This window comes from Lepidochelys olivacea (assembly GCF_965140295.1).
Source record: "Lepidochelys olivacea isolate rLepOli2 genome assembly, chromosome: 1".
Lineage (NCBI taxonomy): Eukaryota > Metazoa > Chordata > Testudines > Cheloniidae > Lepidochelys > Lepidochelys olivacea.
Genome location: NC_140411.1, coordinates 164,197,191 through 164,216,198, shown reverse-complemented (window position 1 = coordinate 164,216,198; position 19,008 = coordinate 164,197,191). Strand labels below are relative to the sequence as shown.

General features: G+C 38.9%; 2 protein-coding genes across 4 annotated transcripts in view; one reads left to right on the top strand and one right to left on the bottom strand.

The window, feature by feature from the left end:
• Positions 1–11,247, top strand: part of SIM2 (SIM bHLH transcription factor 2) — a 71,460-nt gene extending 60,213 nt beyond the window's left edge. For all 3 annotated transcript variants that reach the window (XM_084647134.1, XM_084647135.1, XM_084647136.1), the window contains one exon: positions 8,357–11,247. In XM_084647134.1, coding sequence (XP_084503260.1) covers positions 8,357–9,084 — 728 coding nt within the window. In that variant the 3' untranslated portion in view covers positions 9,085–11,247. The remainder of the gene's footprint in view (positions 1–8,356) is intronic.
• Positions 11,248–13,249: 2,002 nt separating this feature from the next.
• Positions 13,250–19,008, bottom strand: part of HLCS (holocarboxylase synthetase) — a gene marked incomplete at its 5' end in the record, with an annotated part of 212,837 nt that continues 207,078 nt past the window's right edge. Inside the window, one exon of the mRNA XM_084617047.1 lies at positions 13,250–18,754. Coding sequence (XP_084473173.1) covers positions 18,583–18,754 — 172 coding nt within the window. The 3' untranslated portion in view covers positions 13,250–18,582. The remainder of the gene's footprint in view (positions 18,755–19,008) is intronic.

The following is a 19,008-nucleotide window of genomic DNA, read 5'->3' as shown; positions in this document are numbered from 1 at the left end:
AGCACTGTGGACATCTAAGGTGTGCCAGACTCCTCTGATGAATGATGTGGACTTGCACAAGACGACAAGAGCAGAGTTTCTTAACTGATGTGAAAAGGAGTATTTATTTCCAGAATAAAATTGAGAGATGCCCTAGGAACTATTTTGTCCTTGTAAAAGAAGCAACAGAGATCCTTATAGACAAAAATCATGAGGAGCTAAATCAGAGACGTACGGATAAAGGTGTATAACAATGTGCATTTCTATTAGGTGTGAAAGCCAAGGCCTTTTTGACCAAATAGATCATTTTTGCTTTTTCCTTTTTTTTCTAATTTGCTCTGTTTTTGGATTAAGGGGATGGGGAAATATGTACAGAACAGCCTGTGGCCATCCAATTTGCCAGAGCAAAAAAGTCTTATATTGAAATTGAACATGAATACCGGCAAATATATTACCTTTGATAGAATTTGGTATCTGCAGGTAGGCTTCTAATAAGTATATGCAAGTCAAGAATAGAACAGAAAATATTGTGGCTCTCAAGGAAAGGAGACCCATCTGAAACTTTGAGTTTCTTATGCATATATTCTTCAGTTTCATAACATATACCTACCTCCGGTCCTCTTCTTCACAATGAAGAGAATGGAGTTGAGACCCAAGAATGTCTCTGGTTCTGAAATGGGTTTAAGCGCATAAGACAGAAAATGTGGGATTTCTCCTGAAGACAGACATGTTTTGAAGAAAGTTTGGGAATTGAGCTCAGGTCTGGTCAGAGATCACTCATGTGTCTCATAGAAAAAGTTGATGGGAGTTAGGAGTTGAGCCTCCCGGAGGGCACTGGGGATTTTATTTCTAACCTATTTCAGAATTTACCTCCTCCATAGCCAGAATCAGACATGTTGCAATTGGCAAATAGGAGGCGTGGATCCTTGGAAGGGACCCCTTCCGTAGATTTGAATGGAATGGGAAGAAAGGAGTGTCTGATCTTGTTCACACTATCAGCTACTGCTTTTTCTATTGCTTCTCTGGACTGGTGAGAATGACTCAACTTTTAAGCAGAGAGGATCTGCTTAGAATCATTAACGGCAGTCCAAAGGAAAACCAAATATGATATCTGGGTTTGAGACCATGGCTGTTACAGCAAAGCACATTACTTCCATAGAGGCATCTGCCAAAAAGGACATGGACGGAAGATGTGTTTTTCAGTATGAATTCTATTTTTTAAGATTCATCAGACCAAGCCATCAAATCTCTGGAAAAGTATGTAGCACAAAAAGCTGTCTGCAAATCAGATGACACTGTCTCAGAATCTTGTCTTCAGGCTTCTTCAACTTTCCTGCTGACTGGGGAAGAAGAAGAAATCCCTTCAGAGAACATAACTGTCTTCAGCCAGGGAGGATCTCTCTGCAATATTTGATACAAAAGGAGCCAACTAGGACAGAAAACTTCAGCCCCGATCAGATTCTATTATCCACTCCACTGAACTCAAGTAGCCTGAAAAATATTAAGAGCCACAACCTGTGAAACAGATCTATGCTCTTCTTGGATAGTAAAAACCAGTGAACACCTAAGACTACTACTAATGAAAATATAGGCAATGCCTTCTTCAGTAAAGCACACCTTACCAAATGCCTTGAAAAATGCAATTCTCAAGAAGTCAACTCTTGTTCCTGAAGGTTTCTCCAACTACTGTTTCATTTCCAGCCTGCAGTTCCTGGGCAAAATAATTGAGGAAGTAATAACAACCAAGCTCCAACAACAACATGTGACATCAGATATCATCTTAGATGCCTCACACCCAGGGCTCAGACCAGGGCACGGCACACACATGGCTCTAGGGCAGGGGTTCTCAACCTGTGGCCCAGTCAACACACAGCTGCGGCCCATGTGACATCCTCTGGGCCATACCGGTAATAATGGTAAATAGGCTGAGAACCACTGCTCTAGGGGCACTAAAAGATGATCCCTTCATGGCCACTGACACTGGTTAGATCTCCATGTTCATGTCTTTGACACAGTGGACCACAAGGTACTAACTTGCCTACGTTACATAGCAGGGAGCAGCTGGCCCAGCACTACAGTGCCTCCAATCGTTCTTCTCTAGCAGAACGCAGGGAGTGGTGATGGTAAATTGCTCCTCCTCTCCGATGGCCCTCTTTTGCAGGAATCTATCCTGTTTTTCTTCAGTACCTTTGTGAGACCACTGGGAGAGAAAGTGAGATGCCAAAGGCTCAGCTGCCAATAGTATGCTGATTATAGAGACAAGGCGGGTAAGGTAAATAGTATAACTGTCCTCCACATACATCTCATTCTCAACTGATGCAATCACTGATACTACTAAAATGTCAAGAATGCCTAGAGGAAGTAAGCTCTCGGATGAAGAGCAGATGGGTCAAGCTGAACCCAGGGGAAAGGCGTTGAAGAATTGGCCAAGACATTGACTATGCCTTCCATTGAAGGCAAACAGCCCCCATTTGTCAAAGTAGTGTGAAACATTGAGGTCCTGTTTAACTCCTCGCTAAGCTTGGATGACCAGGAAGTATCCATTTCCAAAGCTGCTTTCTTTCACCTTCAGCTTGTGAGGAAACTTCATCCCTTCCTCCTTGATGAGCAGCTGGCCACAGTAATCCATGCATGTGTCACCTCCAGGCTGTATTACTGTAATTCATTACATCTGAAGTTGAATGTGAAGATGATGCACAGGCTTCGGCTGGTACAGAATGTGGCTGCCTACCTTCCCCATGGTTCAGGCCATGATGAGCACCTCAGACCTGTGCTCAGGTCCCTTTACTGGCTCCCAGTTGGCTGCCAATGCCATCTTAAGGTCTTGCTTCTAATTTTCAAACCAATTCATAGATTAAGCCCCAGTTACATCAAAGATCTAATTTCAATCTATGAACCACCATGACAGCTGTGCTCCTCTGGGACAAAGCCCTCTTGGGGTGGAATCTGACTACGGAACAGTCTTCCAGAGGAGATCAAGTAAATCCAGATTCTGAACATCTTTTGGAAAAGTTGCAACACTGTCCTGTCATAGGGAGGACTGGGACCTTTAAGAGGGAACTGGTCCAGCTCACCTGTGCCTCATAACAGCCTCTTGATGGAGCCTGGTAAAGTGCAGGTGTTCCTGCTCTCTATAAAGAGCCAGAAGGGAAAACGGCATGGAAGAAGCAGCTGTGGCAGAGAAGAGAATAACTCTAGTGATCAGGAAACCCCTGAGTGGGAGAAGGATTTCGGCCAAAGCCAGAAGGCTGAGCTCCAGCTGGGAATGGCAGCTTTGTGAAAAGGAGACTGGGACAGAAGAAGAGCTCTGGATGTGGTAGAAGACACTAGGGCTGAGTATGAACTTGTGTTGTGATGACAGACTTCATTTTGAGATATTAAGGATTGTTTTTAATTGTTTCTGTTATTAAACCAGCCACAGGCAGTGGTGTCATTAGACACAAGACAGTCTGTGTAGAGTTCTTAAGGGGCTCAGATGAGGGAAACAGAGGCAGGGCACCACAGAGCCATGCCTGCACATCCTTTGTGAGAGGGCCTTTCCACCATAAATGATGCTCAGTTTGATCACCTCTGTAATTACCAAATCTCTCCCACCCTTCTCTGTCCTGTCAAAACAACCCCTGCTCCAAGTAGAGTTTTGGCTTCATAAAGGGAGAAGTGCTGGAGATGTCAATGAAGTCCACTATGAACTTCGCTATTCATTTTACACAGAAGGTTCTTGGACATTATAGTGACAGGTAGTAGTATGAAAATGACAGATGCCTAAAATTATTCAAAGAGAGCTTTTCTTAGTGCCCCAAAAACTTTGCCAGGTGTTAGAGACTGGATTGTGCCCTCACCTGGAAACTTGCAGTGAGTTCTTAAAACATCCATGAATGGGAAAACACAGAGGTTGTACCTGATGTTATCTTAGAGGAGAGTTCCATCCCTGATTTTGGTTTCCTCAAGCTAGGGCCCAGCAGGCTGGACACTAGCGTTGTGATATTCATTATCTTTGTTGCCTCAGCTTTGGCAGGTGGCAACATTTAGCCCCCTGTAATTCTCGATCAAGCGGTGCTCCCTCAGTTTCTGCAAATTCCCCTCTCTCAGTAGAGGAAGAGAAAAGAGAACAAAACCATAATTTCTGACCTCTAGTGGCTTTTGGTTTATTTGCCTTTTTTCTTAATCCCTTGGGCTTTCTGGGGGAAGATGCAGACAGCCATATGCTCGTGTAGGTTGTTTGGGGGCTGATCCCATTTTCCTTTGCCCAGGAACTTGAAGCAGGAACTACTCAGAATATAAGAAACTTGTACCATAGTCATAATACCCAATATATTATCCTGAGGTAATTGCTCTAGAAAAAAAGTACCTGTTTTAGCGCACAGGATGCAACAGAGGACTCTTTGCTACCAAGGTGGCTGCATCTAATTTGTTGCTGACATGCCTCACGTCCCTTCAGGTGGAAATGGCCATTGAGAGGAGTCAGAGTCTGTTTGGCTTAGGATGGCTCCAGGTTCCTTTCCTTCCGGTGCAACATGTACTCTGAAATGGAGTGCAACTGTGTCTATCAGCTTCAGAGCCCTTTTTGCTAGCAGAGTGAAACTCAGTGAGTTGGGCACACTGAGAATAAAATATCTGGCTGCAGGTACTTCTTGCATATTGAGCACCATCTGGACTTTGACTTGTGCCGTTCTGGTCTGCTCCACTCTCTCAAGGTGGGAAAAGTGTATTCCTCAGAGTGGTTCCTAAGTGGGGAAAAAATTCCCCAGAGAAGAACAGAAGGAGGAGGAGGAAAAAGTGCTCAAAACTGCTGCAATTTTAAAAAGGGGCAATTTTTAAAATGCTGGAACCAATCATGGTCATTCTCAAGGTTGGAGGTAAGGTGCTTCTGTCAGTCTTTCCAGTGGGTGGGGCTGACACCCCATTGGTTCCTTTCAAATCTCTTGAGTTGTACCCAGTCTGTGAGGGAAAGAGGGCAACCACTCAGTGAGGATTAGTGGAGACATGATGCAGAATGGACCAGATTCACTGTTGCTGGTGTAGGTTGTGAACAGAGGCAAGTACAAGGGCCCTTCTGCAAAGCCATTGTGACTTTCTGTTGTAAGGCCCAATGTTAATTGTGCAATATTCTTTGTCTCACCTCTCCCAAACTGTCTGCCAGGCCTACAGGGAGAACTCACTCCCACTGGGGGAAGAGAAACTTGACAGGAAATGTGCACAGAATTAATGCATTGACTCCTAGCCATTGTAAAACAGCTTCTACTCCATCCAGTTGAACCCTGGAGAATGAGCAGTAAATGTCTCAGGCATTTCACCGTGCTTCTGATGTAGTTGGGCGTCCTGCAGCTATGAGTTTGACAGCATTGGTTGAATCAGTCCTGGTGTAAACTACTTCCCGTGGCAGTATGATGCCCTGAGTTTGCTTTCAACCACTAAATTTCCCACTGAAGGCCATTCCATGAGACGCCCGCCTCCACCACGGTGACTTGGACTTGCAAAGACACTGGGCTGACTCTAGCCTCGTTCCAATAAATGTTTTGAGACCAAGCAAACAAAACAGAAGCTAGTGTATATGTGACCAACAATGTTTTGTGCTCTGCTGCTCCAGAGACAGCTCGTTTAACTGACTACCCTAACCCATAAGCCACCTAGATGTTGGCTTACAAACAGGGAGGTAAACTAAACAGATTTAGCTTTATCTTAAATCTATACTCCATAAATAAGAAAGGCCACAAATTAATAGCAAACTGTAGCCATTAATAATAGAATGTAATAGACTACGTAAAAAACAAAAGTACATGACTGGGTTCTTGTATATCTTATGATACTGGCTAAGCCCCAGGTCTTTAAAATTAAGTTCTTAAATTGGGGGAGAGGAGTTTTGTTTGGATAAAAGGAGGGTGCAAAAGGAAATAGGGCTTCTTCTGATAGAGGAGAATAGGGACAGGAGCTAAACTCCGCTCCAAAACTGCAGTAAAGAGGGCACGTTTATTACATCTTAGGGCCTATTTAGACAGGGAAATTTACTGGTATAACGATACCAGTGTACTGGTACCAAGAAACAAACTAACCTCCAAAAAACCACTTGTATTCCAGAGTAAGAGTGTCCACACAAGGAGTTCTAGTGGTAAAATGATTGCACTATAATTATACCAGTAAATTTCCCTGTGTAGACAAGCCCTTAGTGTTATAATTAAACACTGCTTTCACTTGTGAACTAAGATGACATTTTGTCTATTAACAAAAGTGTGTGCACTGTTTAGTATGAAATTTACAAAAACATTAAAAACAATATTTGAAAGTTAGTTTCTCCTTTTACTTATCTATCAAAAACTAAGCCCAGCATTCTGGACCAAATTCTTCTATTAGTTATGTGCTGCAACTCCCACTGAAATCAGTGGAAATTATGTGTAGTTGATGGCTTCACTACTGTCTGCAGCAGTGCTGTGAATATTTTAGTTGCATTGACGTCAGCAATCACTACAGGGTGAGCCCTAAGTAAGGATATGCCTACACTGCAGCTGGCAGCGTGGTTCCCAGCATGGGTAGACCGACACAAGCTTGCTCTGTTTGAGCTAGCATGCTAAAAATAGCCGTGTAGCTGGAGGTAACAGATGCAGCAGCTTGGGCTAGCTGCCTGAGTACAATTCCACCCAGACCTCCAGAGTACATACATGGGTGGCTACGCCCAAGCTACACTGCTGTTTTTCACATGAAAGCTCAAAAGCAAACCTAGCACATCTGTCTGCCTGCACTGGGAAGCAATCCCAGCTACAGCGTAGACAACCTATAAGATGTTGGGTAAAATTTCTGAAAGAGCCCATCCATTTTTCAAGTCACTTAGGAGCCTAACTCATACTTACTTCCAATGAGACTAAGGGCTGGTCTACACTACTGCTTAAGTCAATGTAATTTATGTCGCACAGGGGTGTGAAAAAGCCACCCCGAGTGACATAAGTTACATCAACTTAAGTGCTGCCCACACCGGTGCTATGGCAGCAGGAGATGCTCTCCCACCAACATAGCTTCCAGCTCTTGCAGAGGTGGAGTAATTATGCCGACAGGAGAGCGCTCTCCTGTCGGCATAGTGTGTCTTCACCACATGCGCTACAGCGGCACAGCTGTGTTGGTGCAGCTGTGCTGATGTAGCGCTTGACTGTAGACTTGCCCTCAGCCTGAGTGGCTAACTGGCTTGAAAATGAGACTAAGGCATACTTAGATCTGATATTTGAATGTTTGATATTAAAAGGTTAAATCCAAGATTTATTTCTTGGCACCGAGCGTAGAAAGCCCAGATAGTTACTAACTAGAAACTTCATTTTATATTCTGGCTGAATATTGCATAACTTTAGTTAGATCGGATAGGACTAATACAGATAGTCATTTGTAGGCAAATTGGCATGAAACAAGAAAGGCAGCATGAGGCAAATAGAAAACAAAGCAACCAACTAATATTGGCTAATGAATCCTCAAACCTGGACAGAGTAGAGCTTATTGAGAAGAGATGCACCAGACATTTTTGTATTTCAGAGAGATGGGATGAAACCAAAAAACTCCACATTCAAATATCCTTGAAAACTGGGATACCTTGGATCCAGATCTGACTTTGCATCTGAGGCTCATCCATGATTTAATATTCTGATCTTCAAACTCCAAGTTTTTGGACTGTTTTTGACATGTCAGAGTCTCTCTCAAAAGCATAAGTATAATATTACTGTAGTCAAGTGACATGTCTACTGCTCTGCTACAGATATTTTTAATATCTAATGCTAGATTTCATTTCAAAGAAACAAACAATTTAAAAATCCAATATAACAGGACATAAGTCTAGTTCAATTTGTCAATGACTCCTGCAAGAGTCCAAGTAATCTCCCCCCACACACATTGGCAACAAGAATAAAGTCCTGTTTGACTCTGAATTTAATACATAATAAAAATGTAAAATTTTTTGGGGGGATAGATTTTGAAGCTTTCACAAGAGTTTCAAAAGTATAAAGTTATATCCCTTTTCCAAATGTTTAAGTCCTTGTTAAATTTCCTGATTTAACCATTTCAAAGAGGATACCAATTTACAGCCACACAGACAAACAATGAGAATCAAATGCAATGCAATCAAAATATTAATGCAATCAAAATATTTTCCTAGTTGAAAAGTTGCAACGTAGAGCAACTAAGGTGTCAGTTGCCTTACACACTGACTAGCCTTCCATATCGGTTTCTGGTTTTTCAGTACAGTCATAAAGGGTCTGACTCAAACCATTGAAGTCAATGAGCTTTGGATTAGGCCCAAACTTAGCTAGTATTAATGTAAAATCATAAAAAGTGACAGTCTCTAACACAACTCATAGTATATGAGCTCCAATCATCAGCAATTAATACTCTTTATTTTCCCTAAAAGTGCCCATACCAAACAGAAGATACAGCCAAGATGCTACATCTGACAGCTTTCCAAGTTGTGCAACATCCATGCCAAACAGCAGATACAAAGAAGATATTTACAACTCCAGCATCATGAAACCCAACAAAATGGAAAGCAGGATACATCCATCTCATCATCTCATTAAAGAAGAAAACAAGTTAGCTTTCAGCAGAGACCTACAAGAAAAAGTGTGTGTTAATGAAAAGTCTTTTTCAAACTCCATAGCTAATTCCTTGTTGCCAAAATCAGAATGTTTTCAGGCTAAAGCTATTGGACAATTAAGTCATCTCCTGCCAGTGCCAACAGTATATGAACAAACAAGGAGAATATGTATGAAAGAACCAAAATATGGGCATATTAACCATCATGCTATGAATCTGGATGAACTAGACAATGATGACAGAATGACAGTAAAGCTTGACCATGACTCTGAAAATGAACACATGATGGATACGAGAACTACTGGACAAGTCCCATTTGTATTTCTGAACTATCACCATGTTTTAGCCAAACATGGTACATTTCAAACCTCATCATGTACAGCAACAGGACATGTAGCAGAAAATTATGGATACACTTCTGAAGAGGTAAATACATTTATTTATAAAAACCAAAGTCCATCATCAGCCTCTTCTCCAGAAACCCACAAGGAGACTGCACTACCCCATTATATCGGAACTTCTGTAATAATAGCCAATGGGAGGTGACAATAATAGAAATGTATTTCTTAATTAAAAACAAACCCAAACTGTAATGATTTCTAAAAAGCATGAGAAAACATGGCTACATTTACTGAGCATAGCAGAAGGTCAATGAGGGACAAACTTGTATGTGTTCTTGGCAAGTAATGTGTTATAATACCTTCAAGGTCAGAAAAATACACATCTAGCTTCAGTGTTTCATTGTTACAGATAAATCTCTGGTGTAGACTCTGCCAGTAAGAAGCCATATAAAGATCAAAATTTTGTTATTTTACAGTGTGTAACAAAATTAAAGGGCAAATGTTCTATGCCCAGAATTATACAGAAGCAACTGTTTTTTTTCTTTTTTAAAAAACTAGGTCTCCAAAATATATTCAAGATTCTTACCATTAATATAAACCATAAAATTTTGTTTAAATGTTATCTGACAAACACTGTGAAATACGAGAGCAATTTCCCAACCATGTTGTAAACAACCTGACAAATGAACTTTGTTTAAAAAATGATAATCTTAAATATCCATGACATAATTGCATGAACTAACCACAAATCACATGGTCTTGGAATGCTTATTAATTATTTTAATAGTCTAAAACAAAGTTAGATAATTCTAACTTTATGATATATTTTAAGAGTCAGGAATTCATAGCTTGTTGCTATTATTATGTATTCGAGAGGGATGATCAAAAGTCAAACTAGTAGACACAGATACAGATGAAAAAGTCTTGTCATAGCAAGATTGGCACAACATGAGATCACACTGCAAGGACTGAAAATTACTCCCAATAAAAAAATACTGTGATAAGAAATAACTTTTTCAAGTTTCAAGTTTTTCAAGTTGCCACTGGATATACTGGGAGAAGATTGTGCACTTTTTCAAACAAACCATTCAAAAGACTGTCCTGATAGGAACATTAGAAATTTCTCATTTTAGACAGCAAAGGAAATAGTGAGGAGAATTCAGTGAAACTTTGCAAGCTTGGTTCGAAACTTGTCAGCACTTTCTAAAGTTTTGAAAAAGTTCAGGTTTTAGCAAACTGGACTTTCTCAAGGTTGAATTCTCCTCGTTGACCCCAAGTCAAGATTCAGGTTTCACAGATTCTCTCTCACCACAAAAAACTTTGATGGACAGTTTGGACACGAGAAACCACTGCAAGTTACAAAAAGCAGTTTGAGTACAGTTGTGGTTAGATAGAGCTGAATATTTCGCACAGCTCTCATGGTTAGGTACAGTGAACTGTATCCAGGAAAAAGCATTTCAGATTAGCAGAAAATCCCCATCTACTCAATTTTGTTCAGTATTTCCAATAAAGTACCAATTAGTTATTTTCACCTGTCCCTATGGTGTACAAATAAGGAGACCTATGTATTTACAATAGAACCTCATTGTTACAAACACCAGAGTTATGAACTGACCAGTCAACCACCCCCTTCATTTGGAACTGCAAGTACACAATCAGGCAACAGTAAAGGACCCCCTACCACCACCAAAAAAAAAGGTAAATACAGTACTGTACTGTATTGAACGTAAACTACTAAAAAAATAAAGGGAAAGCAACATTTTTCTTCCACATAGTAAAGTTTCAAAGCTGTATTAAGTCAATGTTCAGTTGTAAACTTTTGAAAGAACCACCATAACCTTTTTGTTCAGAGTTGCAAACATTTCAGTTATGAACCATCTCCACTCCAGAGGTGTTCGTAATTCTGAGGTTCTACTGTATGTATGTTCTACAGAGAGTATACACGATCAGCATACACCACCTTCTCCATCACCTCCCCAAAAATTCTGTGTGCTCTTGATAAAATGACGAATGACTCCCTAAAATAACACATATAAACATTAACAAGTACAAACAATGGAATCAGATGGTGTTTTATAGGAAGACTGCATTGTAAAGTTGAGTCAGCATTATCTAGCTTCTTTTTTTAGTTCCATTCAAGGCTAGATTACATTATAAAAGCTTTTATCTGCCACAGCTAAATATAAATGTCTCATGCTCTGTAGGAGTATCTCTAAAGAAAGTACTCACATGGCTTGTGCAATATGGAAAAATACATGCTCATGGATTACACCTTATTAAAGACAAATATGTTAAAGGATGTAATAAAATGTATACATTTTTAATCAATAAAGCATTTTCTGTATTTCATACACAGCAACAAAATTCATTCGTTTTCCTAGGTTTTTATGAATATTAATTGATATAACAAGTAAACAAATGCTTTGAAGACGTGTTTAAAAAACAATTTTCAGTATTTTTACTGCCTTTCTATTAAAAGATGAATAGTATTGAGAAAGCGTTATTTTGCAATTCATTGGATACACTGCACTTGCAAGTTCACAGTTAGCTGAACTTTTAATTCGCTGACAGTGCTTTTTTCTCTGCCCCTGCATACTTTCACTGTGATGCTTAACAAAAATATTTCTTAGTAGTTAGTAGAATTTTGATGCCTTTATAAAAATGTTCACTGTAAATGCACTCTGTGCGTCTCTAAAGACGGAAAGGAGCCAGGTCTAAGGGAATTTTACAAGTGAATCCTATTACCGATATTGATAGATTAGTTACAAGTGCTTTGTTCTCATTGTTTAATTGACCTTCCAAACTAATGTCACTAATGTATGTAACCAACTTAATTCCTGGAAGAGTACAATGATGCCAAGACTGGTGTGTGTTAATTTTTTAAAATTAAAAATGTCCTGCAATGAGAAAACTGACATTGTCTACATTGTCAAGAAGAAACCTGATGCACAGCTCTCCCATATTACATTTTGCTATATACGTCAGTAGTACGGTGTACTGCACACAGAATCAGTCTAGTATATTTTTCTGTTCTCTTGAGTGGGTCTTCATTGTGAAAACATGATTTCAGAAGGTACAAGTTTGACTTTAGTTTTTGTTTTTTTGAAGTACAATACCACAAAGTACTTTCCAGCATCTTATTAGTTATTCACACTTTGCGGCTGTATTCAATGAATATGCGTTATGGAGGTGTTCCATCATTCTCTGGCAGATGTTTTACAATACATGAGGTTCTGAGACACAGAGGTTTATAGTGAGGAAATAGAGAATGAACTGTGCATTCACATATGATAATGTGGATTAAGTTTCAGAACATATATTTGTGACTAAAAAAACAAGTGTCCATCATTTCCCCTGGCCACCCCAAAATAGAAACACGGATTGCATATTCACATCTGGAACATGAATGAAGAATTCTATAAAGAAGTAGGAGTTCAGATATATACTTTGAGACAGTTAAACTACAGATGTTCACTGTGCATACTCAGCGCAGTATATGGTACAAGAATTGACACTTTTTTTTTTTTAAACTATTAGGGAAAATATTCCATCTAAGTGGAGTGTGAATCAGAATATATTAGGGAAAAAACCATTTCATTTCCCTTCTTTCTGCCTTATTCATTTGAGTCAGAAATACCTTCATTGTGCAACTTCACAGATTTTTTTCCACCTCTTAGGGAGTTCCTGGCACGGCAAAGAAACGTTGTAAAGCGAAATACAGAGTTTTAATGAAGAGTGAAATTGGAAACATTAATCACTTATTAGTGTCTCAAAATCTGTATGCTATTAGCATAGTTATCACAACACTTGTAAGTGCAGTGACACACTTTTCTATTGAATACAGCCCTGAACTTTCTTAAGAGTTATTCAGCAGATTTACTCATTCTAAAACACAGTGAGATATGCACAACGTACAGGTTAGAAAATATAGCTCACACACAAAAAAGATGCTATTTTTATGAAAGAATGGGATATCTGCTGGAATATTGGTACTTGTCTGAAATTCACAAAATGTGACAGTAAATGTAATTTTTCAATCCATCTCAGTTATTTCTCAGAACAAATGTGTCTGAGTCCACTTTTTTCCTGGAAATTTTTTTTTAAAAATATGATGCAGAAATGAAATATTTGGCAAATACTTGTGAAAAGTAAAGAAAAATACAAACACACTATTAATGCTCAAAATTATGTATGTACTTCCTAAAAATATAAAGCATATTTTGCTTATTATATAAAACAAAACTGTTAAAATGTTAATAAATACTGTAGTCAAAGGAGTAACGGTTTTGATCTTTTTAAAATACAAGCATAAGGGATCATTAAGAATGACAGACACACAGTGGAGATCTTTTTGAGTACATAGAGTTTTTAATTGTAATCATAGATTTGACAACATTAGATTATTCTTTCAAACTATAAAATGCAAAGATTTAACTTATTTTATTCCAACTATGCATTGCTGTTTTCTAGAAATAGCTTTATCTTTAAGGACTGAAAATAACCCTATCTGCTGAATAAAACCTACCAATGGAGTATTTTAAATCCATCACCAATTTACAGCATTTGTTTGCAACTCCTTTTCCTAAACTATTTGTGGGGCTATAATGTGTTAATTGTTATAATTCTTTGGCTTTTGTTCTCACCTACGTCCCATCTGTTAATGGTGAGAAAGCAACTTCACCGCAGCTTTAGCACGATGGTGCCAGCCCACTACAGTAACATAAACACTGCTGAAAAATACACAAATACAGCTCACCAGGAAATCAAATGTGCTCCACAAATACAGCTCACCAGGAAATCAGCTAGTTTTAGTAGGTTCTAACCCCACTGAAAGACATCAGCTGAACTGAAGCACGAGTTATGTACTATTCCTTTCCATAACAAATATTTTGGAGCTGTATTTTCTGCATAACTGTATGTCCCATCATAGTTTCCCAACTAGTATCAGAATTGTAATTTTTCAAATTACTATGGTCCTGTGACTGAATCAAAAAGAGCAAAATATCTTTAACTACCCCCCCGCCAAAAAAACACCAAAACCAAAATATTTTCTTACCTGCAATACTTGAGCTGCAGCATAAAGATTTAAACATTTTACAATACAATTTCTAGATAACAGCCCTTGAGGTCTATTAATCTCACAGGATATATATTTCAAAATGCACCAAACGCTTATAAATCATCAGAACAGGAGTGAGATTTGTGCAGATCTTGGACTCTTAATTCTAAATGCCTGATATAATTTTAAAAATACTGGAAATGGTATCACTTCTATCTGGATAGGACTCCCTATCTCACTCTTTCCAAAGAGACAGACATACACCTTCTCCACCCCACCCCCACTTGCTCAGCAGAAGTTTTGCTATCAATATACAATCGCTATAGCTATTTTCACATCTAATGAGTTTTATAACTGAGTCCAGCGGAGAAAAGCTCAAATTGCAAGAAATATGGATACCATAATGAAATATTTTGGACAGCACTTCATCAAGAAAATCATTTGAGATGTGACCTCAGCCTAAAAATGAAATAGGTGTTTTACTAATCTGGACATTTTAATAAGAACACATTTTCAGTGTGATACTTCTAGCTTTTTGGGATGGTTGACTTTCTACCTTTGCCCATATATATTTCTATGCTTTATCTAATTTGTATAGGGCTTTTTTAATAAAAAAAGGTAGTTGTCATACAAAAACTCTGAGACACTTTTTTTTGGCAAGTTTGGCACAAAAACAATGAGATTACCGACTGTGTTCCCCATATACCTTAAGATGAGTGTAGAATAAAAAGGCTTTCTTGACAGTAACAGCTGCTGGTCAGAATGGACGTACTCAGCTGCTCTGTATAAAACAGGAATTTGCTTTGTAAAATTCTATGGTACATCTGAAGCAAAAATCAGGTTTATGACAAATATTTCATCCATCTGAAGGCTGTTTTTCCCTCTCAAGACAATAGGCAGTCTTGTACATACAAGAACAAGCCATTAAAAAGCGTAAAGGAAAAGTAGTATTCCCACAAGATCTACTTGTGCTCTGACATGTCCACACTTCATTAGTTTTCATTTACAAAAAGGAAATTAAATAAATTTTCCGATGCAGACACGTCCAGAATAGCATTACAGTGTAAAACATAAACAAAACATGGTTTTCATTAAGAACCCCCCACAGAAATCCAAAAAGCAATGATAGGAGCTATGAAAAACTGTTGGCATTTTATTATATAGTTAAAGATATATATCTGCCTGCTCTACAGGTCCTGTGGCATTGCAGCTAAGTGAAGTTTTATAGACACTCAGCTCTGCCCACAAGAAGGAGTTATGTTTTCCCCCTTAGTCTTTTTATTGGGATAATGTGTCTATTGCAACATGCATGCAAGTGGGTCTTTGTCCGGCTAGCTGGAGAAAAAGAGGTGTTGCCCCTTTAACGGCTCCCTTTCAGCAGATGAGGAGAAAGGGGAAGTTTACAGGTATGGACAGGAAGGGCAGAAAGCAGTTGGGGCCAGGTCAGTTGAGGGTGCTGCATTACCCTCCTGCTGACCGAAACAGTGTGTGTGTGGGTGGGGATAGGGAATATTTATACCCATGCAGCCCCACCAAACCATGTGGGCAGGCCTATATTCCTATGCAGAGTCCCAAACAAGTCAATGATGCTCTAGGAAGGCATACAGGTCTGCATCAGTACATCTGTATGCAGAAAGAGGTTTTTGTAAAGTGTTACATGGGCTTAAACTGCACATTTTAGACCTAGATGTTGATCAAAACGTTCCCAATGTTTTGGGGTGTTTGTATCCAGGGTTTTGGATCAGTCCATGACCGAGATCAGGGCAGGCCACCACGTTCAAATCTGGATCCAAATTTCCTGAAGTTTGGGTGTATTTCAGTCAGGGGATTGTGGTTCAGGTTTATCTCTATTATAAAGTTTATGATTTCATATGGAAATTTTCGGAACTACTACTGTTGCTATTGATCCTACTACATTATGGGCCATATATTGTCACATTTCAAATGTAAGTCACATTCAGATCAACTCTGCTTAGACAAAAATAATCAGTGGTATGATATGGCCCTACGTATGTTAATTCTGCTTTACAAAAAGGTTGCCTGACTGTGCCCTGATAGTGACAGTCAGGTTTTATATTAAGGACTGCAGCACAAACAGCAGTTTTCTAGAATTAATTCAGCGATACAATAGTCAGATTGGGAATGTAACTGCTCTGCATTAAAGGAAGGTTTTCATGATGGAATAAACCAGACCAAGAACCACCAAGAGCATTGCTGAATTTTCTTTTCACTATTTATAGCTGGGGATGCTGGCAAGGAGTAAAAAGCAATACCAAAATTCTGCCTTCTGCAGTTGATAAGTAGCAACATGCATCATTTGTAAGCTGTATAAAGAAAAGGCAGAGAAGAAGAGACCACCACACTGCAAGAGTTCCTCTCAGTATTTAAGATTAGTAGCTCAAACTTAAATTTGAGTATTAAAAATAAATAATCATGTATATCTATCTGTAAGTCAGTAGTCAAAAGTTCCCAGCCCAAAGCAGTATTAAAATTAAGCTTTTTTTCTTTCTAACCAAGGTCTTGTGAGAGGGAAGTTGGGTATTATTGTTTACATATAGTATATTAAATATGAATTATTAAATAAGTCATTCAATATTTAGTCTCTATTGTGTTACTTCTATCATTTTTTTCGGTGTGCAGTCCTGTCTGAGGTAAGAAACTGACTCTTTTGGAAGGCAGAAGTGAAAGAAACTATGACACGGAGGTCACAAGCCTCACTTTAAATACACAGAAAACTTAATTGCTAGCAATTTACCAACAAAGCAGCCAAATTCCAGTAAGTAAGGATTACTCTAATCTACCATTACAGGCCAATTCTCCTTTAAGATTTCTTGGATTTGTAATTGAGCTGATCTCCTTATATTGGTTATTTATGAAGTGAACTTTAACCCATAAATTCCATTTCTGGCTAAAAGACAGGAATGTATTTGTGAGAACCCACTTGGCTGAGCCAAGCATCCTAAGGGAAGGGTGTAGTAATAACCAATGGCAGTCCACATTAGGAGACATAGCTGGCTATTGGCCAGGTCACACCTGACATCTATTGATGTGTGGTGGTTGGCTTGAGGTCATTGCTCAGGTGACCAAGCTGTAAATGAAAATTTGACTGGTCCAGGAGAAGAACCTGAAAGCATCTCCATGCAGTTGGGAGCTCAAGTTCAGCTTCTCGCCTATGCCCTCCAGTCACCTACTGTCTTATCTACTGTATCTGACCCAACCTGTACAGCAATTAGGTAAAGTTGGAGGCTGCACAGCAGGGCACTTTCAAGTAAACAATCAAATCCCTTGGGTTCAATTAACACCACTGGAATAGGAGGCTTGCTTTGGGAAATAGTATGAAAGTACAATAAAAGAGATTTGAGAGAGATGGTTGGAACAGAGGCCCCCTCATTGTGCTTTTCTCACTGGAGTAGTTGCTAGCAGAGGAGACCTTAAGAACAAGTTTCCTTCTCTTATTTCATCATTTGGATGTGGTTCACCTCTCAGGGATTGAGTGAAGTACAGTCAACACTGATATCAATTCGTGGACTGAGGATTTGATGGCCAGTAACATAGAGGATGACAACTAAGTGATTCACTAATTGCATATGTGGTGGGTAATTCTTGTGGAGGGTTAAGAGCTCTTGAAAGAAAGACCATGATACAAGGAGGCATGGGGTGATTTACTAAGAATCAGAGCTAGTTAACAGGCTAAGAAAAGCAGAAAAGATCTATATCTCGGGGGTTATAAATGAACCCAGTTCACAGGCACTGCTGGTAGGGATGTCCAAGCACAAGGCCACCATAAGAGAGGTGCAAAGGGCCTACAGGCCAGAGATCCAGTTACAGAATGATGAAAGGAAATAGAAGCGCACAGGGAGCAGAACCGAATCAGCAAAGTTTCTCATTATTTCTAAAGGGTGGGAGGGACTATTATCTAAGCATGCAGTGAATACACAGTTAACTTAATAAACTTGCAGAATTCTTGCCACTTTCCCTTATGGGTGTCTGGTGAGTTCTTCCATGTGTCCTCCACAGCTGACATAAGCAGAACTCATTTCTTTAAAATTTCATAATAAGTAATTTAAACTTTTTACTGCTTATACCCAAAGCAAAACCACAACAAATGCATTATTCAAACACATTTTTTTAAAAAATATATACAGTCTTTTTAGTTTCTTAAATATATTGAATTAATGAGCTTAAAATCTTCCTTTGCAAATACCTCCCTACTGTAAATGCTTATAACAAACAATAACATTAGTGAATTTTTTTTAAAAAAATGGCCATTAGCAAAAGATTATGGGTCTCCAGTAATGGGATAACACTAACTTTTGTAGCAACTTTCAGCTAAGCTATCCAGGTTAAGAAAGAAGAAACTAGAGATTGGTAAAAAGTTGATTTCTCCTAATCATAAGCTACCTCTCACCTCTATGCTTAAAAATATGCAACATGAAAAATGCATAGAAAATACTAACTGGTCCTTAAGGCCACTGGCTAGAAAACTCAGCAGAAATGAAACAATAATGTAAAATGCTATATTTAGCTTCTACACTTCACCTCCAAATCATTCCAGTTTGATATATTGTGTATAGCCAAGATCAGCTGCTAGGTGCTGAATACTGAACAGTCTTCTTACAGCAGCTTTTTCACCAAATCCAAGGTCTACCGCTGCTTTGAGATAATAAGGTTTTTCAGCATGTCAAATGAGTTGCCATCTGGATGCACAGACTCTACACCTTTTCCTTCCTCATGAACTTGAAGGAATCCACAATCATCGATTCCAACTATCCATGCTAATGGGCCCTCTTCACTCCAGAGACGGACTTGCCTACCACTACAAAAAAAAAAAGAAAGCACCAGTTAATTACTTAAAAATAAACTTGAATATGTCACAAAAATAATCGATTATATTATTACATGTGAACTTTTCCCTCCTCTGAAACAAAACGAAAATGAAACAATGGTTGAAATTCACCAGAGCTGGTTGTGGATTTTATATCAGTTATGAAAACAATTCAACAAGGATGACTAACAGCAATCATGATAAATAGTATAGGGAGAGCACTGAGTCTCTTCTATTAAAGACAG